Source organism: Penicillium coprophilum, assembly GCF_028826855.1.
Source record: "Penicillium coprophilum strain IBT 35676 chromosome Unknown utg000001l_segment0_segment0, whole genome shotgun sequence".
NCBI lineage: Eukaryota > Fungi > Ascomycota > Eurotiomycetes > Eurotiales > Aspergillaceae > Penicillium > Penicillium coprophilum.
The window spans coordinates 1,312,496-1,337,725 of record NW_026622720.1 but is presented as its reverse complement, the minus strand read 5'-3'; the positions used below and the strand labels follow the sequence as shown (position 1 = coordinate 1,337,725).

Sequence of the window (25,230 nt, the reverse complement as noted above, 5' to 3'; positions counted from 1 at the left end):
CCTGATCTCACAGCCCATGCGCGTAAAACTAAGGAACAAAGTACAACCGGGTACATTGGGTTACCTCCCCGAGTTGGGGCCCAGAACGTATTTGTCAGCAGTCAGAGCCCTGGAGGTCGCAGCCTGGAGACCATCAACCCGGCTAAATTTTTGACCTGGTGATCTCCTGAGGTCTCGATGAAACTTGACTGAGCGTCATTATCAATCACCCGATGCTGTTATTCTGGTCCAATAATGTCTTCCCAGGCACGACTTCGTACGTCGTGCGACGCCTGCCAATCCTTGAAAATCAAATGTAGCCAAAACAAGCCCGAGTGTGACCGCTGTGTGAAGCACGGACTTCAGTGTGTATATAGCCCACTCCGTCGCATGGGAAGACCTAGAAAGCGAGATGCTTCGTGTCGGGATGCTCAACTTCCGAGTGGAGATTCGGATACCCAACCTGCCCAGACAGAAGACACGGCGCCCCTAGCGACTGAAGAAGAGGATGTTATGAGCCAGTGGCCCGATTCAAACACCGCGATTTCATTATCTTTGACTGACTCCATGCATGATACTTCATTCGCATCTGACGCAACTGATCGACTGGCGAGCTCTGTGGGCTGCCCCGGCATAGCCTCCCAGAGAGGTGATTTGGGCAATATATACCAAGATGCATTCATGGAGGACATCCAATCCTCAATCGACTGTCAACTTCCGTTCTTACCGCGTCAGTTACCCACCGCCGCTCCACCTAAGCGGAACCCGAATGAGTTGAAGAGGAAGAAGTTGGGCCTGGAAAGCGCCTCTTGGCCAATGACGCAAAATATTGCTCCGGCCACTAATACAACGACTTCATATGCGCTCAATGAGCTTCTACCTTTATCAAGTCCTCCAGAAGCAGCCATGGGACGGCGCCTCAGCCTCCAGGATTCCCAGTCGGAATTGCCAGAGCTTCTAAATAGAAACACAACTGACACCGCCATCTATACTGGCAACTCCCAGTCCGCTAGCCACCATCCAAAGAGGGATGAAGCATCTGGGGATACGGCTGGACTTCGTGGCCCTGATTTTACCAGTTCCGCTTCATCCTCAATCTATCGCCCGGCCATATTCTCATCATCAGACCAATTTGCGGAACCATCGATTACAGCGAATTCTTCATGGCCTCAAAACCCCTCAATGCGCCCTTCACAGAATTGGAGACAGCCCGACGATCATAGCAGGCAAACCTCTCTCAGCAATGATCGCGACCGAGAAATCGGCTCGCTCGCCACGCCAAGCAATCGAAATGGTAGTCTCAGTTCACGCAGCACTTCCCGACCAGCTTCCAAGTCCGATGGCCCATGTCAGGGTCAATGCTACTTAACTATTCTCCGTCGTCTCGCCTGGCTCGAACATTTTCGTGGCACGGACAAAAACCTCCTAGCAATTGATGTGGTCATGACAGCCGAGCGGGACACTCGCCTACTCAAAGAGCAATTGTTTGACTGTGGTAGAGATGAAATTGAAGACGAAGGATGTCTTTATTCACGGCCTTCCAGCCTGATGGCCTTGAGCTTGCTTGCAGAATGTGTTGTCTCCCTTTTCGAAGATCTCTTTCGCCGAGCAGCGATCTCCGCGCACGAGAGGGAGCGCATTTTTCGAACTGCATGGCTAATCAACCCCAATCCCATTTCTCCCAGCGGCACAACGACTTTATCGGCTCATCAGTCTGCTGCTCGCTTTGAGCGCTCTATACGTGGCGCGTTCGATCGAAATATTACCTGTCCCGTTCCGGAGGCAAACTGTGATCTATCCCTGGGAAAGTTTAGAGTGGGAAGCGAGGCTAAATCACGAGCTATGAGACAGATCTTACGGCGTCGAATCGGGAAACTCTTGGCTACGTTGGTCGATATCAGGAGATTTGTTGGGCCCGGAGGTGGTGTTATACAAGAATCTGCGAAGCAGATCGCTGAAGACCTTTGCCACCGTGTAGAGTCCTTACAAGGAAGAGTGGAATTGGCGGAATAGTAGGAATTTGCCCTGTTACCATCTCGATGTGGCTGGTTTGGTAACGGTATGTTTATTTTTCATGCTCCAGACGAACGAACCTGAATGTCTTTATGATTTCATACAGGGTCTCGTAAAAAGAAGACCATTATGCCACATTATTTGGTTTACTGACTGCACTTCAATATAGGGGATTGATAAAACCCCCTCTATGTCTGAAACCCAGTACAGCCTTCAGTGTTCTCAATTAGAATTCTATCATAAATTCTGCTGCTTTATATATTTTATGGCATATATAGTTAAATGAATCTACATTTCGATCGCAAGAGTTCCATATTCTTTCAGAATCAGAGAGCAGCCATGTTGATGATTCAATTGACAACGAAATGCATGGATATTTAACTATGAAAGAAGTAGAAATTGCCGATGGGTAGTTATCTAGGTAGAATTGAGTATCAATTTTTGACGATGTGAAAGAGTAACTTGTTTTTGTTAGCAATCTACATAGAAAGTGCAAGTACCTAGGGTCGGCGAGAGAGGCGGTGATGTGAAATCTGCATTTTCCGGAAGGATCAATCCCCTTGACACAAGGTTCTCGTTGATATACACATTCCGACTCGCCTGGATCTTGCCAAACTGGTTGTGACTTGTTGAGACATTCCAGCTTGGATGCGCTCCGTTGTTGACACTAGAACGAACATACATGTGACGGCCAAATATGGCCAAACACGCCGTGTGTTGGGCGCTTGGCACGGTTATATGCGCCGGGTACTTTCGAACATCGTTGATTGGACAGAAAAGTACCCAGCGAATAGCCTTGGAAGAATTGGAAAGTACCCGATGGATGAATAATATGGAATAAAGGCCGAGGAGATTTGAATAAGTGCCCGACCAAAACTCGAGGTCCCTTTTTTTTGTCTTGGGCCATTCTTTGTTATGGTCCTCTAGTCAACCCCCTGGCCCCCGGCTTCTGTACCGAATACTACATCATACGATACCTCTTTATGGTGGCGTGTATCCAAATTGCCGTCTGCCGCAATCCCAGAGCATATATGCGTACCATGCATATTCCTCGGAAGCACATAAGTCTCCTCAAGCATTATTTGTTGTTCACCCGCAAGGTAATGGTCAGTTAGCTGGTGTTTCCAAGTCAGATTCCATTGTACAAAACCCTTCTATTCCCAGTAGTGCGAGGTAGTGCGATGCAAACCCGCTCTTATAATAATTTCAACGAACGGAATTTTCAGACAAGCGGACAGCTTTCAACTGTTCGCTCGGAATACTCCAATTATGCAGCGCTTTGAACTCCAGCAGCCTTGCAACTGTATCGAGCGGACAGCCCAAACCCTCAATTACTTCCCTGACATCTCGACTACATCTTCACTAGACACCCATCAAATGTCTCTAGATGAAGTCCTCTCCATCGGGACAGCTTTGGTCGAGCACTGGGAACTATTGCATGGCTGTCCTGCAACAGAGACGCATCTGGACGCGCGGATGCTACAAACAATGATAGATGCCGTGATAAAGACACTCACGCTGTACGAGGTAGCGGTTGGGTCTATCCTCGGAGGCTGGGGAGAGAACCAGGAACCTAACGGTGTGGGTATTGGTATGTGAATCCTCAGCCCGGCATGATCCACTCAACTTAGTGGCGGGCTAACGGGGGTGGCTTAGACACATCCAACAATCCACCCGGCACTCGCAACGGAAGTAGGGATAGGTCAGTGGAAACCAAGCCTGCAGTAGTTATAACTGAGGCAACGGCACATTTGGGCAACATGCAGCTAGATAGTCATGAAATGACAATCGTCGCGCGCGAGGCTTTGCGTCATGCTACCATGCGGTTGGGGGAGATGCTGCACGATATCGAGGAGGATATGAGTATTTTGCGGGATCGAGCAAATCCATCGCAAAGGATTGATAACCATGTGGGGGAGGTGAGACGGATTACGTCTCGGTTGCTTCGCATTTTGGGAAGAATCAATAGTAACGATGGTAACATGAACGAAGAGTGAAAATTAGATAGAAATCAGCCCGATAGGTGATACAGAATATGATCCGAAGGCCCTTGATAGTCACCGTGACGACGGTGTATAGTTTCATTTTGGGTTATTTAAGTAAAGATGTCGAACGCCAGTATGCGAGCCATCATCAAGGACCCCAGAGATCATCTGCACTGCACCTCCCTTTGACCATGTCGGAAGACTTGATCCTTGCCACCGGGGCCACGGGTATCCAAGGAAGAGCGACAATACGGGCATTGTCAAAATTGAATGTCCGAGTGCGGGCTTTGGTGCGATCAATCACATCCCCTGCAGCGCAGGAGTTGCGCAATCTCCAAGTCGAATTGGCCCTAGGCGATTTCGACAACCCCAGCAGCCTAGGATTGGCATTATGTGGCGTTACAAGAGTTTATCTCAAATTCATACCATCAAAATGAGTGCGCAAACTGCTAATCGGATTATCTCCAGTCTGCACGTAGTGTATTAAGGCTTTCACGCTTTACAGATCCTAGCATAACGAGAGATATAATACTGCGTACCCACTGAAAACCCGAAGAAAGCTGAGATAGTTTCAATAGAGTTTAGCGATCTTTCAAACAATCAACAGAGTCCCACTGCGTTATTGCAACGGGATATGGTCTTCTGGTGATCCGCTTGCTACCCCCTCCACTCGCCAACTGATACTACTGGTATTTGAAAAAATTGACTGTGCCTTCACATATGAAGATCTTGCCCTAAGATTACTGCGCCTCATTCGAGGATTTGTGCTGACACAACATCCCTGTACAGAGCTTGCTCAGCCTCAACAGAAGCCAACTCCGCTTCAAGCTCAACTATTCCACTCCTTTTCTTAATCTCACCCCGTACGAAGAAAACAACCAAATTCACACAATGTCAGGTTTCGAGGCTCTCGGGATCGCTGCTAGCATCATTCAAGTTGCCGATCTTGGTACCAAATTATCAGTCAAGCTGTTTTCTTTCTATCGGGAGCTCAAAGGTGCCAACGAATCGATCCAAAATCTATCAAGCGATGTTGCAATTACCTCTGCCATTCTTCGCGAACTAGGAGAGAGCTTAAAAGAAGACGAACAAGCCAAACTCTATTCAAAAAAGGCATTCGAAACCCTCAAGAATATCTTAACCCAATGCGAAGAGGTTTTAGAAGAAATCTGTGTTATCACCAAGTATAACGATAGTTCAGAGAAGACCCGACTACAGCAAATAACGGAACGATTTCGACAAATACTACTTGAACCAAGCGTAGATCCGCTTAAAGCCAAGTTAAAAAGGTTGAAGTCGACAATGCTCCTTTTGTTGAATGTGATAATGTATGCTGGCCAAATACGCAGGTGAGTCGATATTCGTGTTCCACGGGGTATCTCTAATTCTTAGAATATAGTAGTAACAACGTCCCTACTATGCTCCAAGAACAGCGCGACTTTATCAAAAGTCTTCTAGAGGAGAGAAAGGAAGGTGACGACAAAATTATGGCTACTCCAGCTCCTATCACAGGAAACTCGTCTTTAGATCCTGGCGTTAGCCCTTGGGCCACTTGCGATCTGAGACATGGCGAGCCATCTGACCTGGATGAATATAGCCTTCTTATGCAAAACATGCTCCAAGAAATCAACTCTTGTAAAAGTCGACTTGAGCAGAATCGCCACTCAAGGATCAGAAGTGGAGTTCTGAATATACATTCCAGGGAGATCCTACAATTTCAATTACATCATGGCCAGTCGGTTATACAGCGTTTTGACCACTCCATTTTCCTGTTCGTATCATGACCTTTCATGAAACTTGGTACTGATTAACAGACTGATAAGTTTAGTGAGGAACAATCGACTCCTACGAAATCTGGTTCTTGCAGTATAGAGCCAGAGCCTTCGACCATTACTTTTGAGAGCGAGGAAGTTTTGCCAGAATGTATGGAATTAGCGAATCTCGACACCCTAGTAGCGGGGCGGCGATATACACTCGAGCCGAGCAAATCTATATGGGATGATTCACAAAGCCATTGCAGTCATGTTTTGATAAGACCTGTTCCGCGTGACTCAGACGAGGATTCCTTTAGGACCCACAAAGAACATGTTGGCGCCAGTATCTCAATAGATACGGAGATTGCAGAAGCGAGAAGACACGGTTCGGTCCCTCTGTCAGAGAGTCAATCTTCCACATCGAATTCCTCTCGGCCCCTAGATTCTGACCTCGTCGAAGCCTCCAATGGTAAGGAAGGCTTCAAACGTACTTATCCAAGTTACACATACTCACCCGTTCAAGCCCAGTCCGCTCTCGAGTAAGTCTAACAGAGCCTGCGTCGAGGTTATCCAAACTCCATCGTTGCTTACTATTGAGACAGCAGCTCCGATACTAGCATACGTTTACAAGGCCGTCCTCATATCTGTCCTGTAGACGACTCTTTACTCTACCAGAGAGCGACAAAACGTAGCCGCATAAACCCTTGGGTTCCATTCAGTTCTCCGGGTTACTTGTGCCCCTTCTGCCCAGTCCAACAAAATTGGTATTCTCAAGCAGATGATCTACAGCGGTATGAATTTCGTACTTTGGTCATGAAATGTCTTCGCTAGACTGACTTCCCTTGCAGGCACGTCCAAGTCTATCACACTGATAAAGAGAACGACGATTCCATCCTCCCCGAGGCTCTCGCAACGCGTGATCTTGGCAGCCCACAGGGTATGACACTACCAAGTGCTGGTGCAGCAGCAGGGCGGCCTTGGTCTCCCTCTCATCCAAGTCCGCCATCAGAATTTCTGTCTCAGACTTCCAACTCTCTTTTCCAGGTCGAGTTTGAACAAGATTCACTACCACGAGGCTGTTCTAACTCTGACCCCTGGGATTCATTTTCTCCATACAACGTGAACACCGAAACTTTGCCGCCCAGCAAGGTAGATCTGAGCAAATTCCGCCTACCACGAGTTGAGACCATCCCATCACCCCGCCTGGCAAACAATGACCCGTTAAATTGTCTCTTCATTGACAATGCAATGGATGGGACGGAGGCCTTAGAAAAGTTGGTGTTAGAGTGGACAACTTTGAGACGAGAAGAGGTTCTGGAATAATAGGATGACGACGAGCGGTTATCTAGATAACCTCAATGAAATAGACAGAGGCTTACAAAGAATTTGAGATCTTGGATATATACTATTCGACGCAAAGCAGTTTGAGGATAATATAGAATGATATTTGAAATCTTTTCTGAAAAGCTACATGACGCTCGAATTATCTGATTTTTCTCAGGATGTTGATCCTAGAATCCGATAGAGGACAACACACAAGATATAGAACGCAGCAGCGGCCCCGTAAGCGCAAAAATAAGGGAAAAACATAACAGCGGAGATGATCGCAGAAGACAAAAAGAACAGAATATTCACAAAGTGCAGGAACCTTCGTGATCGTAAAGAAAGACGGCACAGATCTAGTTCAATTGTCAATGAAAAAAGAGCAACGCCCCAGAGTCCAATGAATGCCATGATAACAATCGAGTAATGAGATAGTAAGTTCTCTAGAACATTGCCTTTATTGTAAAGTGTGCAGACGAATAACAATATGACGCAACACATAAGCATGAGATATATTATTACTGCCCCGAGAGTTTGAGTATGGTCATTCCAGTCGCTATTAGGATCATCTCGCCGTCTAGGGGGTTCATGTCTGAAAGGAGAAGCAGTGAGACGAATGATTTGGGACTCAAAATATGATTCTCTGTGAATAGTATCATCACTGCAGCTTGTGACTACTGCCGGGATCTCTTGATTGTCTAAGTATATCCCGTTAATATCATCCGGGTCAAATATCTTCGCAAAGAAAGTGTGGGGTGTACCGTGAGTGAAGTATTTCATGATTGTGATCAGAGGTGCAACCAGTAAAACCAGGGCCACAACCTGCCCAAATCCCCAATTATTGTCTCCTTCATCGGGACCCTGTATCAGTTTGGGGGCTTTTGTGAAAGAAACCGTGGCTTAATCCGAATCATGGCTAGTGCCCCGAATAAACGGATGGTACCCCAAACAAACCCGGCTATTAGCCAGCATATCTTTCTCAATGTTAGACAAAAGAGATACGCAATTAACGAGGCTTATACACTCACTTCCAAAGAAATCGAGGACCAGCCATCTAGGAATATACGTCCCAACAAAAACATCGTCAGCAGAGGACGGTAGAGAAGCGTATTTTTCAGGCTCTTCCTAGGGCTAGTCGAGCAGCACCAAGTGAAGGCAATACTTAGCACACGGCGGGATTGTATGCTAAGTTTGACTCTGTATTTTCCCCAAACATCGACGGAGATAGTCTTATGCAGCTTGATTATACGGGCCACAAACCCGAATACTATCAGAAGTATCGAGACGATCATTGCGTAGTATGCCATGCTTGATCTTGAATTCGAGCTCAAATGACACATCGCAGGGTCGATTATACTCAGCACCCCCTGTATGTCCAGGTAGTCCAGGTACCCTGAAGTCCAATCATATCCTCCCGTGAATGAGAGTGCCACGGTAAGGAGTATGACAAGAACAGCCATACAAAGCAGCCTCCACATACGCTGACGCGAGTGATTGTACAGGTAGTTTCGGAGAATTGTTAGGCAGGCCAAATGAGTGAGGCTGGAAAACCAGGCCAGGTCGACGATAACCATCCAGTGGTAGGATGAAAGGCCCCGATGAAGTTGCGCATATCCACTTATGAGTATTGAAAGCCCAGTTACTATCTGGAGGTCACTCATTGCAATGATACACTATAGTATGTCAGTTGAGTCGGTTCCAGTTCAAATCACAGTGTATCCGTACCTCAATAAAGCATTTCTCAACCTGAGAATTGATACGCACCTTGCGAGCACCCAACAGCTGTTTAGGTATATGCCGAACAGTCCGCAAAACGAGATCGTCTACTGGGTTGGGGCGAAACGACTGGTACAAAGGGTCTTGGTCTGTCTTCCTGAAAGGATCCAAAGCTGGATCGTAAATCACAAGGAAGTATATGATAATGAGTAGCACTGCGAACCCGGCTGTCGCAACATAGTTTGCAATGACCTAGTCATGAATTAGTTGGCGCTACTGATAATTGTTTAGCAACGTACCCCACTGCCAGTGATGTCGTTATCGACTGATATAGGAGAACGCGGTCCAGAGCAGTCGTATCCAGAGGGCATGACGAGTCGAGCCAAAATGAGACACTTGACCTTCAATAAAAACCAGGGCTCTTGATGCAGAGTAAAAAGATCATATATGTATTCCCTGTTTTTTGGTCTTCTTTGGCCTTTTGGGGGGCGGGTTGCGCTACTAATGAATACGCGGCTCAAAGTGTCGATCAGTCTAAATAAATCTCCGCACGACTCACCAACTACCGTGCTGCTGCAGATCCTGGTACACGAGAGGCCATATAGGGATTAGGTATATTGATTACTGGAATCGTGCATGTGCCCAAAATACCTACTGCGTGCGCCCCAGAGGATGCCAATGTTTGGCTATATCCCAAATCTAGGAGTACCTTTTGTATGAGATGCCCATACAAAATATACATAAGTACCCTGTAGCCAATAACAAAATTTATCATTCCTCAAACTAGATAAGATGAGAGCAAGAGTACAAGGGATCTTGGTGGCCTTCGGCCACCAGATAGTCCTTGTGGAGCGAAGTGACAAGGTTTTTACCTAGTTAGGTAGTTACTGGGGTTTTTTTATATAATCACTATCGTATTTAGATTCAGACAGTTTATATCATGTGATAAATAATTTCAATTGCTAGGCTTAGCGTATGTCTACTGCCGGCAGAATTATTCTGCCATTTCTCAGCGATGACATTTTCGCCGCATTAGAACTCTATGGATTTGGACCTTATATAGGAGCAAGGTCACGTGACATACACCTAAGCCCTTATGATATAGGTTGCTTCGCTTCGCTCCGCAATTAATAGATAATACGAGCCTATTTTGAATTCTGTCAACTTCCCTTAAACCTAAGAGAAACTCTCATTGTCTTGAAACCGACTTGGAAGTTGATAGGGAAGACTGGCTCGTAGTAGCAATTGCTGACAAAAAAAATGCTCAATCTGTAGTGGACTTTAAGGGCCTATTGGCCAGCAATCTGGGACAATATCCAGCCAGATAGATGGTATTGATATGCCTACGGGGGCCGCACACTAAGCCTTTTGACTCTTTTTCCTCAAAAGTCTTCGGAGGCTCTTTCAAGCAGCAGCGTGGTAGCTAGATACTCGGCATTACTTTTCCGAGATCAGGCTCTCCTCAATAAACGCCGGAAAGAAAAGAAACCAATTTCCAATTCCAAATTCTCTCGTTCTTCTAAGGGTCATCCAATTTTGTTCTGTCTTCACGAGAATGACAATCCCTCAAGGAGACGGCGTGGGAATGAACTTCGCATCCACCATCCGATCAAACGTAATGTTATAGCCCTGGACAGTATCAATCTGCTCATGGAAACCAACAGATCGAGCCTTGTCAAGTGAAAACTCTCGTGGAAAGTCAAAATCAATCAGCTGGAAGTTGACATGTCCCCAGTTCTGCACTTCAATGAGACCTTTCCTCAGACCATGTGTCTCGACCAAGCGATCCCAAGTCTCCATATTATCAGCAACAAAATCCTGCATCATCTGCTGCTTCTCATTTGGCTCGACACCATCGAGGCCAAAGTAGGAGCAAATTCCTGGCCAAACCTGAGCCCAGGTAACAGCCTCTCCGTCGGCAGAATTGAAGCTTGACCCATTCGGGCACTTGTCCCGATTAAGAGCAGCAAAGATTTCCATTTTAGCAAGAATATCTTGGAAGGTGTCGCTATGGCGAGTGTGATAGCCATGCGGCTTACCGGGGAACGGGACTTTGGACATCTTTCCATTGACCTCCCGATAGAGAGTCAAGTAGTAGGCAATGCCATGTGCCATGTTCATGACGTTGTATCCAGGAGCAAAACCGACAATACCGTCCGGTCGAATCTCGCAGAAGGTCCAGTTTTGGCCTTTGGATAGTCTTTCCAAAGCGTCATACTGGTCGTAGTAGAAAAGGTTGTCGCTGTATGGCGAAGGGATGCGGGGCATCTTCTCGTGGAGAGGAGGCTGAAGGTTCAATTCTTTAGGGAATGCCAGTCCATACCCCATGCCGCCTGTCTGCAGAATGACCGATTCCAGCTTGGGTGAAATAGCGGATATGGCTTCTACGGCGGTTTGGAGGATATCGGTGTTGACCTTGCGTGAGGACTGGGATTTGTTGGCCTTTACAAAAGCTGAACGAAAATTAATATATTCGGCTATAAAATTGAAGTAAGGCAAGTTCCAAATGCTTACCACAAAAGATAACCACATTGACTGACTCCACCTCCTCGACCTTTTCTTTAAGCTGCGCCTTGACTACGTCCACGGACTGTGTCAGGTCAATGCCCGACACAATATTGAGGCGATCATCGTCGGGGAGATAAGCGTCCTTGATGCTCCATGGCCGATTGCTCAACCCAGTCACACGGCTAAAGGTCGTTGGAGTTGGGTATTGGAGTGCCTGGTTCAAGAGAGCCCATCCGGAAATTCCAGAGGCTCCAAAGATAAGGGCATGCTTTCCAGTTTGAGCCATGACGATAGCAGAGGTGACAGGAAGTTTTGAGGGATTAGAGTAGGATTCCTAGATAGGTTAAATACTTTCTGTCTCCGAGGTTCATGCGCCTTCGGATTTCCTTTCCCGGATGATTGATAATACAATGGGAAAGGCGTAATTGATTTCTCATCAAGCGGTTCACTTCCGCCTTTCATGCCCTTGTTTATCTGAGGGAATGATTGACATGGTCGCAGGGTCGCGGGGTAAAGATCGCAGGGTGCAGGGTAAATGGAACTTGATGCCTAATGATCCCTCAATTCCTGACTTTATCCTGGCAATACACTGGCCAGCTGCATAACAGAGCTTATCAAGCGAATTGCCTTGCCCAGATGGTGCTGCTCGGGTGCTTGATAGGTAATATCATACAAATCTATACACCGGATTTCATTTTTCATAAGAAATATCCATTGTCGGTGAAAACGCATTTGGCATTCAATTCGCACTGTCAGGATAGAATACAAGTACATCAATCTACACAAGTTACTGTCGTGACTAAAGAAAACTCGTGAATTTTCAACCTATCAAATTTGTACTCTACAGGCTCGGAGATCAGAGAAAAGCCGACATCGAAAACTGCGTTGACAGGAATGTACGAAACAAGCAACTCAATATGAACGAGCAAAGGTCCATCCACATGAAATTCCAGCAGAAAAAGCGATTGAGAGCTGACAAGATCCCACGCGATTGCGACATGAAGACTCGACACGAATCAACTTCGAAACAGCCGACGGAATGTACAATATCGGGGATTTTCAGCCATCGAGATAAGAGATCGATAAAAAGATCTACCAGTCATGAGAGATTCATGAGAGTAGAAAAAAGGGGGGAGAAGGTACGTTCAGGCTATAGGACAAGGTATCGACGGAATCGACAGGGGAAAAGTGACAAATACGTGAAAGCTCATAATACAGCGAAATGGGTGAGTAGATGTTCGGAATCGAAAAAGATAAGGGGGTATGGAACAAGGGACGAAGGAGATAAAGACGAAGAGAAGAAGAGTAACAGAGAAGGTAAAAAAGTGTACAACCAGATAAAACGATGAAGACAGACGAGAATGCGATTGTTTTTGACGCTGGGAAAGCTCAAGCACTTAAGCAAATTCAAAGTCAAAAACGCCTAGAAGCAGTTGAGGGTGCTCTTCTTCTTTTTCTTGTTGAGGGCGAGCATACGCTCTTCGAGCTGAGCGCGTGCAGCCTCCGCCTCACGGCGGGCACTGCGCTCCTCTTCAACGGCCTGGAGGGACAGACGGGCAGAGCTGCGTTCCTTGCGGAGGGAGGTTAGTTCATCCTCGAATGACCAAGCCTTCTTCTTCCAGGCCTCGCAGTCGTTCTTAACCTTGGTACTCTGGGCTTCAAGGTCGCCAAGGGCCTCTTCCAAGGTGGCAGTAAGTTGTTTCTCGGCATAGAGGTGCTTCTCGATTGTTCGGATTCGAGCTTCCTGGTCCTCGACCAGCTGGACGTTGGAGAGCTCTTTACTGGCATGTCGAGAGTTGGGCGGAGACGAAGCAGAGTTGGAGTGAGACGCGATGGTGGGGAGGGGAGGGAGAGGGATCGCCGGCGGAGGCGAGGGAAGAGAGGCAGCCGAAGCGCTCTTGCGGAGATTGGATGTAAGAGAGCTGCTGCGGTCGTGGGAACTGTCGGGGTTTCCAGTGTTCTTGATTTGGAGCTCAAGCTGTTCGATCCGCACTTGGTAAGTCTCGATTTCGCCTTCGTAGATCACAATCTTGGCCTTAGCATCTTCTAGGGCCTGATCACGCTCCTGCTGAATGACGGACAGACGGTTGTGATGTTGATCAAAGCTGTTGGTAATTTGTTCCTCCAGCTCCTCCACGAGACGCACACTCTTCTGCTTCTCGATCGTGATTTCCTCAACCAGGGCTTCCTTCTTCTTAACCTGTTCGTCCTTCTGGCGAAGAGTATCCTCCAAAGTAGCCACCAAGAGAGCCAGCTCATTGACCTTGGCGTCCTGGATGTTGTTCTTCTTAGTCATCTCGTCCAGGCGGCTCTCAGAGTCTGCGTTAGCCTCGAGCTGCTTGCGAAGGTCTTCATTGGTGCCCATAAGATCAGCATATTTGTCTGAGAAGTGCTGCTTCTGGGCCAAAACATCTTGAATTTGATCCGTCAAGTTATCAGCTGAAACCTCAGAGTTGAGGAGAGTCGACACAGCCTTGAGCAGCTTGACCAACTCATTGCGAGACTCGGTAATATCCTTCTGCAAAGTGGCCATGGATTGCTCATGCTCAGCATCCTTCTCGACGAGACGAGCATCATATTCGGCCTGGACAGCAGCCTTAGTCCGTTCTTCCAACTCCACCAGCTCGCGCTTGTGAGAATCCCGAAGAGTATCCAGCTCAGTATTATGGGAATCGACGGCCGATTTGTGGGTAGAAATTTCCTGCTCAAGCTCGGCCATCCGAGAAGAAAGACCCAAGTCAACAGCACCGGCATTGGCCCCTTCCTCGACGGTGGTCTGTGAAGCCAGTTGATCTTGGACATCGGAGTGAGACTTCTCCAGACTGGCAATTGTCGCAAGCTGAGCAGCGATAGTAGCCTTATGGTCCTCGATGTTTTTCGTCAGGCTATCCACAAGCTCCTGCTGTTCGGCGCGGCCACCCTCAAGTTCTCGAGCAGCGGCTTCTTTCTCAGTGGAGTCGGCATCGGCAGCAGCCCGCTCAGAGCGCATAGCGGCAACAGAAGCCAAAGCACTCTCAAGCTCAGCAAGGGTAGAAGTGAGCTGCGACTCGGAGGACTGCAAGGACTCCAGGGCACTCTTGTGCTTGTCCTGCCACTCCGTGAGCTCTCCCTGCAGAGCACCGATCTTCTTGTCCTGCTCCTCAGCACCAGCATCCATTGCGCGAGTAGCGCTTTCTTGTGACTTCAGGAGGCCCTTCAGATTATCAATTTCGATCAACAGCTCCTTTTGGCGGGATTCATGAGCTTCTCGAAGGTGGTTGATCTGCCTTTCCTGGGAGACGACCTGGTCGCGCAATTGCGACACGAGAGCCATGTCTACAGGCGAGGCACCCTGCAAACTCGACCGCTCTCTAGTCAGGCCAGAGATAATAGTCGTTTTCATTTCCATTTCTTTCTTAACGTTCTGGTTCTCAGCTTCAAGGGATTGGAGGCGCTCCATACGGCTTTGCAACTCGTGCATGGTTTGATCCAGGTGGTAGTCGAAATTGTGCATAGCGTCCGGCTTCTCAGCAAATTCCTCGGATGCAAGGAGTCGGAGACCGGTAAGGGCTCTGGTTGCACGGTCAACTCCTGACAGAATGTTCTGGCTAGTCATTCGGCGGATCATTTTGAAACCGGGGGTTGAAGGGGGCGAGCTTGACTTGGCGCGTTGGGCCTCGGCCTTCAGCCTTTCAACTAGTTCAAGGATCTCTTCATGCTCGGCTTGCAACTCCGTATACTTCTGGGCCATGAGCTCAGCACTCTCCTGATGTTCAGCGAGCATCTTGCGCATGCTCTCGGACTCTTCGGTATTCACTTGACCGGTCGACAATACCTGCGGGGTTGAGGGCACGGATGGAATTGCCTTCGATCCGTCCTCAGATGGTGCGCGCAAAGTAGATTGCTCCCCGACCGAGGATAATTCCGAAGAGAGTGATTGCGAGGATGAGTGTTGTGCTCCAGCTTTCGAGGTCGGAGTGCCTCCATTTCCTAAAAAAGTCACCGGGCGCGGCGAAATTTCGTTTTGAACGCTGGGTGCAGGGTGGCGGGCCTCGTCAATTTTATCCTGCCGAAGCTCTTCAAGGGCCTTGAGGGCCTGCTCGTACTTGGATTCAAGGTTCTCAAAGTCACCGAGAGTGTTCTCGTGTTGCAGACGCAAGTCGAAAAGCTCTTGGGTGACAGTTTCCAGCTTGTCGGCAACGAACTTGGACTGAGCGGGACTTGAGATGGGTTCCTCCTGAAGTGCCTCCGTGCGACGTGCCTCCAGTCTGCTAGTCGCGGTTTCCAGAACCTTCAAGTCCTCGCCCGTCTCTGGCTCAGATTCTCCAATGGACTCGAGCTCGGCCTCTATGGTCGGCTCGACCAGATCCTCATCTGATTCCGGAATGGCTATCTCAACTGCTTCACTGAGAACATCCAGAGAGGGCGTGTGTCTATGAGATGTATGAATGACCCTAGCCTGTTGATAGTGTGGATGGTCAATGCCGTTGGCACCATCGTGTCTGTCTCCGCGATTATGTTCGTCCAGTTCGCCAAGCAGGCGATCTAGTTGCCCAAGGCCTCGCTGGCGCTCAATGACATGTTCCAAGCGCATTACCTCGCGCTGCATAAGTTCCATGTCTTGATCACCCTCCGCAAGTCGTTCTTCAAGTGTCGAAATGTATTCCTCACAGCTGGCTTCGTTATCGCGGGCCCGGCTCAGTTCCTTGCGCAATTCAGCAACAATGGCGGCATGCTTCTCTTCGCCTGTAGAGTGCCCGTCGAGCTTGGATTCCAATTCGTGGAGGTAGGTCTCAGTGTTGACTTCCCGGTCCAACATCTTCTGGACACGGGTCTGAAGCTGTTCCTTCATAGTCTCGATATAGGCGCATTTGGTCTCGCGCTCGAGTAAATCACTCTCTGTGATAGATAGGGAGGCGCGTGTTTCCGACAGTGAAGCCTCCAAGCTTTGAATCGTCTTTTCGTACTCCAGAACCATCTGCTCCACCGACTCGGCGAAGGACTTGGACCGCTGCATTCTCTCAACTGAGTTCTTCCCGATCTCGGAGGTAGCGTCATTCATTTCGCCGTTGGTGGCAGGCGACTCGGAGTCGTTGGCCATATTCGAGATCAGCTTGGCGTGGCGCTGGCTGAGAGAATTGTAGCTCTCTTGGACATCCAACAACTGGTTCTGAAGGTGCTTTTCACGTTCGTTCTTGCGTTCACTTCGTTCGGTGGATGCTCCTTCACGTCGCTCAGATCCTTCGGAATTGCGAATCTGTAGTCGTAAGAAAGATATCTCAGACTTGAGCCGATCAATCAAAGCCTGTTTGTCGCCGTCGTCCGCAATATGCTGAATGTGAGGTTTGCTCTGAATGGCTCGGGCTCGCTGGGCGTAGGAGATTGTGTTCAAAGTCTCGCTGAGGTGGAACTCGGCGGGAGTCACACAAGCAATCATATACGTAAAGGCGTTTCTACCCAGTGAGTCTTGAAGCAGTCGGGTAAGCTTTGAATCACGGTAGGAGACGTGAGAGCCCTGTTGGCGCGACGAAAGCTGCGAGATGACCTTTCCGAGTGCGGCCAAACCAGCGTTAATAGAGATACCTTCCTTGGCGCGTTCTCCAGAGGCACCAGTGTTCTTCAGCCGTTCGCTACCCGCCAGATCCACAAAGTGTAATTTGCTATCAACGGTGACTGATTCTCCGGCGTGGAATGTGTCGACTGGCATGGACATGCGCTTCTCCTTTATGGTGCTTGGGGTCGCGTGGGTTGAAGACTTGCGCTGCACAAGGTTCAAGCTGAAGACGGCATGCGACCGAGATGATTTGGCGTTGATTGCCGTGGAATCTGTTTGACGAATGGTCGATCCAAAGTTTAGCGCACCGATCAGATCTTCGAATGAATTAATATTGACTTGGTGGAGACCGGTGAGAAGGATGCGACCCTTCGTGTCTTCCCGAATCGTTACGTTGCTACGATCGTTCGCGATTGTCGATTCGGGAAGGAGCAAATCCCTCAGGTGCTCGTTATAGATCTGTAGGACAATGGTCAGAACAATGGCCAGCAAGCACCCTTATAAAAAAAAAAAAGTCGCACCTCCACATATGTCGCCTTCAGTTGCCAGGTCTTTTCTTTTTCCTGGTGCAATTTCCCAAAGCTTGAGGCGGAGCTCATTGAATATCGTTGGGGTGTCCGGAGGCCCGTAGTCGTGTTCGAACCATTCCGATTATGTTTTGAGGGGCCTTCTAATTTATCGAACAAAGCTTGCGCAGCACGGGGGATAATACCTGAATCAAAAATTCACAGTTAGCCCCTGGTTGGTCAACAAAGCGTCTTTCAAACTCACCCATATTCTGCATGTTATTGTGTTCAGTGGGACCCGAAGTACCCATTGTGAAGGACTTTCCCGCGCCGGACTGGCCATATGCCATGATCGAGACATTGTATCCTTGAACAAAAGAGTCGACACTATCACTGACATATTCCCAAATCCCCTCCTGTTCAGTAGTTTCGGGGAAAACACGATCAAACACAAATAGTTTGCGCCCACCGGACACATCAACCGACAGACTAGTTGGCACGGTTACATGGACTTTAGATTGCTGGAATCGCTGGGGAATCAATTCATATCCGGGATCAGTGGGTTTCAGCGGTGGTCGCACACGGACAGCTGCGCAAGGTTAGTCATGAATTCGGTTGCCGGCTGATGTTGTGTTGCTTTGTTGCAGGTACCGGGTACCCAGGGGAGGATTGAATCCACATACCGACTTTAACAGCAGTCTTACCATCCTCGTCGGATGCACGACTTCCACCTTGTCTGCTGCTCATACTTAAACGGCTTGCACTGCGCGGAGTGCGCATGACAGCGCTGATGGGGCGCGGGGGTGCGCTGGGCGAAGCTGGCGGTGAAACGGCCATCTCTCTCTCTCCCCAAGAGAAACCACACCCGGTGGAATCGAAATGAAGAAAGAATAAGTGCTAATCGATAGCGGGCGTATTCATGAGGCGCAGAATAGGGAGATGCCTAAAGAATGTGGAGAGAGTTCTGTCAGTTTAGCGTCCCCTTTTTTTTTCCCGATAAGAAAACACAACAACGCGTACCTATTAGTCCCCGTAACGTTGTGCCAAAGAGAAAGGAGACAAAATGGCCAAGATGGAGAAATGGACACCGTGCACCGCTTAGAATAGTTTAGCGTTTATTTTTTTAAGATGAAGGATGATTTTATGTTCCAAGCGAAGGGGAATCTGTTCAGGTTCAGGGGGTTTGGGGGGTCTAAGATCCTCTACGTACTTAGTTCAACTTTTCTTTTTTTCTTTTCTTTCTTTGCCCTACGTAGGGGGGTTACTATATGCATATTAACCCTCCCTTTCTGTGTAAATGCTCCGCGCACATGGGTCAATGTGTTTTAGTACATATCACAATTCAATGACTTCACTTCGCTTATCTCCTTGAATCAAGCCAAATTGGGTCGAACCAACACGTTTTGACCGTTCGTTTCAGCTTGGTATTCTAGCTTGATCGGGGGAGCTGAAAGGAACTATCCGAGGTAATTTCTCCTTAAAACCCTCCCAATCGACCTCATAGCCTTTTGCCGATCACTGCGTGTTCGGTTCCAAGAGTCTAATCGTGTCAGAGACGGCCCAGCCAGACCAATCCGCATCTCCTCGCCCCCGGGTCCACCTTAATAGACCATGGGTGAACTGGGCTTAGAGAGGTTCGAGGAATTGCTTGATGTCCATCGCTATGTTAAACGGGGTTTCTTCCGTACACTCCGTGTGCACTCCGTACTTACAAGGCGATGCGCAAATACTCAAACTAATTGAGCGAGGGTACTCTGTAAGTAGCCCACCCCCGAACCCGAGGTATCCGGGGAAATGGCGCGGAAACTTGGGCGAAATTATGAGATTGAAGTCTCTTTGACTTTGGTTCCTGGATTTTGAACACGGTCCACTAATCAAACCGTTGAAAGATCGGCGATGGCTTTCCTTTTCGATCTCTGGGCTAATAAAATTCATTGCATTGCATTGCATATGTCAGAACCCGAACCCTAACTCCTATCCACGGATAAGCATATCTAAACATATCTTATTGTTGACAACCTGGAGGGAAGATTTCAAATCCTTCGTCCATTCTTAAATTCATTTAATGACTATGGGCGTACGGAGTAGATGCAGCCATATTCGCCCTTTGAGGCCATGATGATCCTCAGTTCGCGCATAGACCATCCTCTACTCCGGGGATGCCAGTAGCCGGAGCAACTTGTAGTATTTAGTACTTACTATTTGACTAACCTTCCTTACAGCGAAAACACTTACAAACAGGATTTAAGATGTCAATATCGATAGAAATATAAACCAGGTTGTCCAACCCGACGTGGCAACAGGCATCCGTGATATACAATATCCCTTGCCGGTCAAAAATATATGTACTGACAAATAATCACCAGATCGAGCTAACTGGTGGTATAGTGCGTACTAATTTTATCAATCTCCAGAAATCGACAATCGCAACCTCGCAATTGTTATAGTCAGACAAAAAAGACAGGGTCATTGTTGGTGATATTTTCAGCACAATCTATTGACCTTTTTTAACCGCTACATCAAATGTTTCATCAGTACTTGCTTCTTCGTCACCATAGCTTCTATATAGAGTGTCTGCACACCAATTCCGACCCGGAGTTCGTCAGCCCTGATGCTACTTCACGCCCTACGGCCATGGTAAGCCATGAGTCAGGGGTTGGGCACGGGCATAAAACCCAATTGAATGAGCCCGTAAAGCAGCTCTGGAGGCTAGTACAGTAGTCAGAAAGAGCAGGTAATTGTTTTGATCAAAGTGCAGATTTTTCTAGTATGTAAATTCAAATTAAATACAATGGGCAGAAAATATGCAGGTATGTCTATCCAAAAGGGGTGGAGGTACATATTTCGATCGATGCCCTATTCTAAAATACAAAAAATATCATGAATCATCACGCTCGGTAACCACAGTAGTCTCCTTAGGTTGGATGCCCGAAATGCCATAGACAGTGATAAACGCCATACCCAGGAAAGCAGACACACAGGAGAAAACCATTGCGACAATTCCCCTTGCCGTAAATCCAGAAGGTAACCACGGAAGCTGCTTGTTTTGACCAGTCAGGTCGAGCAAGTTCTCCGTGTTAGCGGCAGCATTGCCTTCGTAGGACAAGTTGCCAGCCTTGCAAATGTTAATCTCGCTCTCAGTCAGCGACATTTGCTCTTGAAGTTGCTTCGGGGCTTCGATGAATGACATCGCCAAGCCTTGCGACATATGCCAGTCGATGTGGCAGTGGAACAACCAAACACCAGGGTTATCTGCGACAAAACGGATAACAAAATTGCCCTGGGGTGGTGCGACGAAGGTATCTCGGCGGGCAGGGTATTTCGGGAAGCTACTGGAGGGGGTTTCGGTAGCGTTGAAAGGGAGTGGGTCACCGTCGGCATAGTCATTGAAAGAAGGACCATATGAGGGTGTGCGACTGACGAGCTGGAAGTTGTGCCCGTGCAAGTGGAAGGGGTGTGAACCACCGTCTAGGTTATTGAGAACAACCTCGATGACTGCGTTGTGCTCAAAAATATACGGATGGGTGAATTCTCCGTAGATCGCCGCGTTTGTGGCGTAGTCCCCAGATGTGAGAACCGAGTATAATGTCGGGACCTTGGGTCTTGTGTAGGAGATATTGTTAAAGAAGGCATAACCAGCGCCGTTATTCAGATTATCCATAATCACGTCAATCTCGATAGTCATATCGGGGTCTGGGAGAAGCGGCATCCGGTCATGAGGAACAAGTTTCATGTCATCGTAAGGGACAAGATCGGAGGAAGCATCCACCTTCATCACAGCTTGCGGGTGCGCCGCACTGCTATTGTACTCGAGCCAGTTGGTTTGATTAAGCTGGAGAGAAGGCAAGATTACATCCAGTAAGTTCGAGTCGGCAACGGTCACGATCGGATAGTTTTTATCCGTCGAATTCTTCATGGTGACCAGGATTGAATAACGTTGCGCAACCGCGATATAAAGTGTATCGGCTTCTTGCTCGTCAACGTAAACTCCATCGATTTCCACAATGCGGAAAGTGTGATCTTCGATGTAGAAGTACTGCGCCACAAAGGCACCAATATTGATCAATCGCATCAAATAGGTCTTTCCAGCTTCGACGGGAATCTTGGTATTCAAAGTGTCATTGAAGAGGAAGGAATCCGGAACAGGCTCAGCTCCTGTCGGATTCTCTACACGAATGAACGGAATATCCTCGATCAACTCATGGTACCAGTCACTCATCGTGACGGTAAGCTCATGGTCATACATATCATTGAAATATGACTGATCATCGTGCACAATCAAAGCCTGTCGATAGCCGTCTGGGTAGCAAGAGTCGGTATGACAATGGTACCAGTAAGTACCGTTTTGAGGGATGGTGAAGTCGTAGGTGATTGAGGCACCAGGAGGGACAGGGCATTGGGTAACCATCGATGGACCATCCATGTTATTGGTTCCATTTTGAAACATTCCGTGCCAATGGATGGAAGTTTCCTTGTCTCCAAGTCCATTATACATATTGACAATCAGACGATCTCCCTTGTCCACCTCGATGACAGGTAGCGGCCACTGGCCGTTGATACCTACCACCTTGCGCTCATGGAGACCATCGGGGTTGGCATTGACCCAGGTGACGTTGAAATCCAGATGCACTGTTTTCGCCTGGCAGTACTGCACAAACAGTAGTACTGCCGTAAGGCGGAACAACATGCTATGATATATAGCCATGCTTGCGCGTTTTGCCAGGGAGGGGAATCAGACAGAGATTCCTGGCATTCAGATGTAAAAAGAGGAACAAAAATGACTACAAGCTCGGGAAATAGCGCACAGATTGATAAGCGGAAAGCTAGTCCTTTCCGGGGACGAAAAGTCACTACCCATGTTTTACCGATCCTAATCAATCTTTCTTTCCTTTTAATCAGATGTGAATCAGATGTAAACCTGTGTATTGCATGTACACGTGGAAAGTTGTCAATTTTCCATTGGCTCAGTTCTAGACTAACCACGGTGGACAGGGATCATTGGGAAAGATGGTGTCCGCTTAATTTAATGGCAGACGAATCAAGGTTATCCTGAACTTGTGCTCACCTGCCTCATGGGGAAACATGGCATGACTGCTATCCCTACCGGCCGGTTATTGTTTCCGATTCAACGAAATACAGGCTGGCTAGACCCTGAAACATGTGATCGTTCGTGTTAAACAGATATCCACTACCAATCAGAAAGCCAAGACACCAAAAAAAAAGCTTCTGATACGGGGAACTCCCAACAAAACTAAGCTCAATCGGATAAATACGTGTGGGTCGTCAAAGGCGTGTTCCGCCGGTAATTTTGAATTTGGTGTATTTGGTGAATTTGGGAAATTTTCGATATTTTGGTAACGCTCTAACGGGCCTTATCGGGTCCCTTGCTTTCAATGTTCCAATGGCTTTGCTTTTTGCATCTCTTCTTCTTTGAACGTTGAGAATCCGTCCAACTCATATCACCCTTGCATCATGGGTAATAATCAGGTGTTCGCTGTCACTGGTATAGTTCATGCACTGCTGTTTGAAACGGTCTACTAACTTGGTTCAAGTGTTTTTTATTTGCTTTCGAGAATGTCTCGAGACGACAGTGGTTGTGTCAGTCCTGTTGGCCTTCTTGAAACAAACGCTCTACGAGACAGATCGCCCGACGTATAAAAAATTAGTGAAACAAGTATGCGACCGGCTTTTGCAATCCCATCCCAAGTTCACAGGCTAATAGAAATAGGTCTGGCTAGGATGCGGATTAGGGCTATTCATCTGCATTGCAGTCGGAGCGGGGATGATTGGTGCTTTTTATGGCCTCGGAACCGACACTTTCTCTAGCACAGAGGATATCTGGGAGGGCGTCCTAGGAATCGTTGCTGCGATCATTATCACTATCATGGGTGCTGCCCTTCTGCGCGTTTCGAAACTGCAAGATAAATGGCGCGTTAAGCTCGCCAAGGCTCTCGAACACGAGCACGATCCTAATGAGACGAAGAAGGGTCGTGTTAAGAGATGGTTGGAGAAATACGCTATGTTCATTCTTCCATTTATCACGGTTCTACGTGAGGGTCTCGAGGCCGTTGTCTATGTTGGTGGCGTTGGATTAGGTCTTCCTGCCTCTTCCTTTCCCTTGGCCGTCTTCTGCGGCCTTTTGGCTGGTTTTGTAGTGGGCTATATTATCTACCGGTATGTCAATTTGATTGCCTTTGAGAAAGATATAGGGCTAACGTACCGATAGAGGCGGACAGCAGACTTCGATGCAGATATTCTTGATTATTTCCACTTGCTTCCTGTATCTCGTTGCCGCCGGCCTATTCTCGCGTGGTGTCTGGTTCTTGGAGAACAACACCTGGAACCACATTATCGGAGGCGACGCGGCGGAGACTGGCTCTGGCCCCGGGTCCTACGACATCCGACAGAGTGTCTGGCACGTCAATTGCTGTAACCCACTGATAGGAGGTGGCGGCGGTTGGGGCATTTTCAACGCGCTTTTTGGTTGGACCAATTCCGCTGACTATGGCTCTGTGATTGCTTACAACTTGTACTGGGTCAGTGTCATGGTTGCCTATGGGCTGATGTACTACCGTGAGAAGCGCGGACCTATCCCTATCATTGATCCAGCTATCAATGGCGTCATAAGAGCCAAGGCTAGGGCTAGAGCTTTTATTCTGCGCCGTCCATATGAAGATCCGGTAGCACCTGTGGAGACAGCAGTTCCCGTTACGGAGAAGCATGCAGGGACTGGTGTTTTGGCTCTCTAGATTTAGTTGAGACGGATTTTTCTGTTTTAAATTCCGACGGGGTTATTGCTAGAGAGCCGGGCGAGAACGGGATGAGAGAAGCCGAGGAAACAAGGGCTTCCATTTTGTAAACAGAAGAATTATTTACGAATTGAAACTATTCCGTACATACAGTAATTTTACCACGCCAAGCCTCACTAAGCTTTCCTGCAGGGTCCCAGATGGTGTCGGGCACGGAGCCCGTTAGGCCTCCGCGCCTCCCCCACTTACTAAACCCATGACTTCACAGATATGAAAGGCAGGAGCACATATTCTCGCCAAACGCGCTCTGAGAATCTGAATTCGATTCATGATATTGACCTTGTTGGTTGGGATAATTTGTCCTGGGGTCTAATTCATGAGCCCACATGGCCACAGGCTACAGGATACTATGTAACGGCATGGATTTTGGTACATTCCAAAGTTCTGACCCGCACCAGTATTATACTAGGTTTAACTGATTGATAATCTTATCATAATACGGTGGCTATACCTACGACTATATCCATGGATGGCTGCATGCACAGAGTACCTACCGGCTCAGTACGGGTACGAGTGAAAACCTTGTCAACCTTGGGACCTCTAACACAAAAGTCCGAAATTCGCCCGTACACCCGTACACTTGAAGCTTTCGCCGATTGCATATCGATATGACTTTTGTGTATCCAAAAATATCGCGACTTGAGGAATGCGATCATTACCCGAACAATTTTGCTCTGTATCTGTACATTGTGACCTTGCATCAGCCAGCTTATATGGTATCCTGCATGAATATGCTTTACTCTAACACATGCAGGCTGCTGACATTTTTACTCTGTTCCACAATTAGCGCTACCAAACTCTATATGGGAAGATAGGGCACTGGCAAATTTTATCAGATTTAGGATGGCTTTTCCAAGGTTTATCTGATTGATTAGATGAATTTAACTTTCTCATAGAAGCTTCCACCGACATCCACGGATGCTTTCACCCAATGCACCATGGGTCCTAGGGTCAATGTCATTCATGATCCATATTACTCTCTTAGGGCATACTTCCATTCTCTCTATCAGATATTTCACTAGGCTGGAAAAAGAATGCGCAAAATGCCCAGACTTGATGCTTGCCCGATGGTCAAGGCGTATCATTCACTTCGGCCCTGCAAGA

General features: G+C 47.8%; 8 protein-coding genes across 8 annotated transcripts; 4 read left to right on the top strand and 4 right to left on the bottom strand.

Annotated features, from left to right (window-relative positions):
• Positions 1 to 369: 369 nt before the first annotated feature.
• Positions 370 to 1,992, top strand: N7500_000486 (uncharacterized protein; the record flags this gene model as incomplete). Its single annotated transcript, XM_056671632.1, has 1 exon — positions 370 to 1,992. The coding sequence occupies one exon, from the start codon at positions 370 to 372 to the stop codon at positions 1,990 to 1,992; it is 1,623 nt and encodes a 540-aa protein (XP_056537205.1).
• Positions 1,993 to 3,261: 1,269 nt separating this feature from the next.
• N7500_000485 (uncharacterized protein) lies at positions 3,262 to 3,989 on the top strand (the record flags this gene model as incomplete). Its single annotated transcript, XM_056671631.1, has 2 exons — positions 3,262 to 3,583; positions 3,649 to 3,989. 2 exons carry the CDS (start codon positions 3,262 to 3,264, stop codon positions 3,987 to 3,989), a joined length of 663 nt encoding a protein of 220 aa, XP_056537204.1.
• Positions 3,990 to 4,868: 879 nt separating this feature from the next.
• Positions 4,869 to 7,054, top strand: N7500_000484 (uncharacterized protein; the record flags this gene model as incomplete). The annotated part of the gene is made up of 5 exons (XM_056671630.1): positions 4,869 to 5,326; positions 5,377 to 5,748; positions 5,806 to 5,900; positions 6,033 to 6,270; positions 6,580 to 7,054. 5 exons carry the CDS (start codon positions 4,869 to 4,871, stop codon positions 7,052 to 7,054), a joined length of 1,638 nt encoding a protein of 545 aa, XP_056537203.1.
• A 174-nt stretch (positions 7,055 to 7,228) lies between these two features.
• On the bottom strand, positions 7,229 to 9,141 carry N7500_000483 (uncharacterized protein; the record flags this gene model as incomplete). Its single annotated transcript, XM_056671629.1, has 4 exons — positions 7,229 to 7,915; positions 8,083 to 8,727; positions 8,780 to 9,022; positions 9,070 to 9,141. The coding sequence occupies 4 exons, from the start codon at positions 9,139 to 9,141 to the stop codon at positions 7,229 to 7,231; spliced, it is 1,647 nt and encodes a 548-aa protein (XP_056537202.1).
• A 1,195-nt stretch (positions 9,142 to 10,336) lies between these two features.
• On the bottom strand, positions 10,337 to 11,564 carry N7500_000482 (SDR family oxidoreductase; the record flags this gene model as incomplete). Its single annotated transcript, XM_056671628.1, has 2 exons — positions 10,337 to 11,223; positions 11,285 to 11,564. The coding sequence occupies 2 exons, from the start codon at positions 11,562 to 11,564 to the stop codon at positions 10,337 to 10,339; spliced, it is 1,167 nt and encodes a 388-aa protein (XP_056537201.1).
• Positions 11,565 to 12,701: 1,137 nt separating this feature from the next.
• On the bottom strand, positions 12,702 to 18,154 carry N7500_000481 (uncharacterized protein; the record flags this gene model as incomplete). The annotated part of the gene is made up of 4 exons (XM_056671627.1): positions 12,702 to 17,270; positions 17,333 to 17,523; positions 17,583 to 17,906; positions 18,001 to 18,154. 4 exons carry the CDS (start codon positions 18,152 to 18,154, stop codon positions 12,702 to 12,704), a joined length of 5,238 nt encoding a protein of 1,745 aa, XP_056537200.1.
• A 2,041-nt stretch (positions 18,155 to 20,195) lies between these two features.
• On the bottom strand, positions 20,196 to 22,022 carry N7500_000480 (multicopper oxidase; the record flags this gene model as incomplete). The annotated part of the gene is made up of 1 exon (XM_056671626.1): positions 20,196 to 22,022. One exon carries the CDS (start codon positions 22,020 to 22,022, stop codon positions 20,196 to 20,198), a length of 1,827 nt encoding a protein of 608 aa, XP_056537199.1.
• A 767-nt stretch (positions 22,023 to 22,789) lies between these two features.
• N7500_000479 (FTR1 family protein) lies at positions 22,790 to 24,066 on the top strand (the record flags this gene model as incomplete). The annotated part of the gene is made up of 4 exons (XM_056671625.1): positions 22,790 to 22,820; positions 22,870 to 22,991; positions 23,046 to 23,491; positions 23,544 to 24,066. The coding sequence occupies 4 exons, from the start codon at positions 22,790 to 22,792 to the stop codon at positions 24,064 to 24,066; spliced, it is 1,122 nt and encodes a 373-aa protein (XP_056537198.1).
• Between the last annotated feature and the right edge of the window lie 1,164 nt (positions 24,067 to 25,230).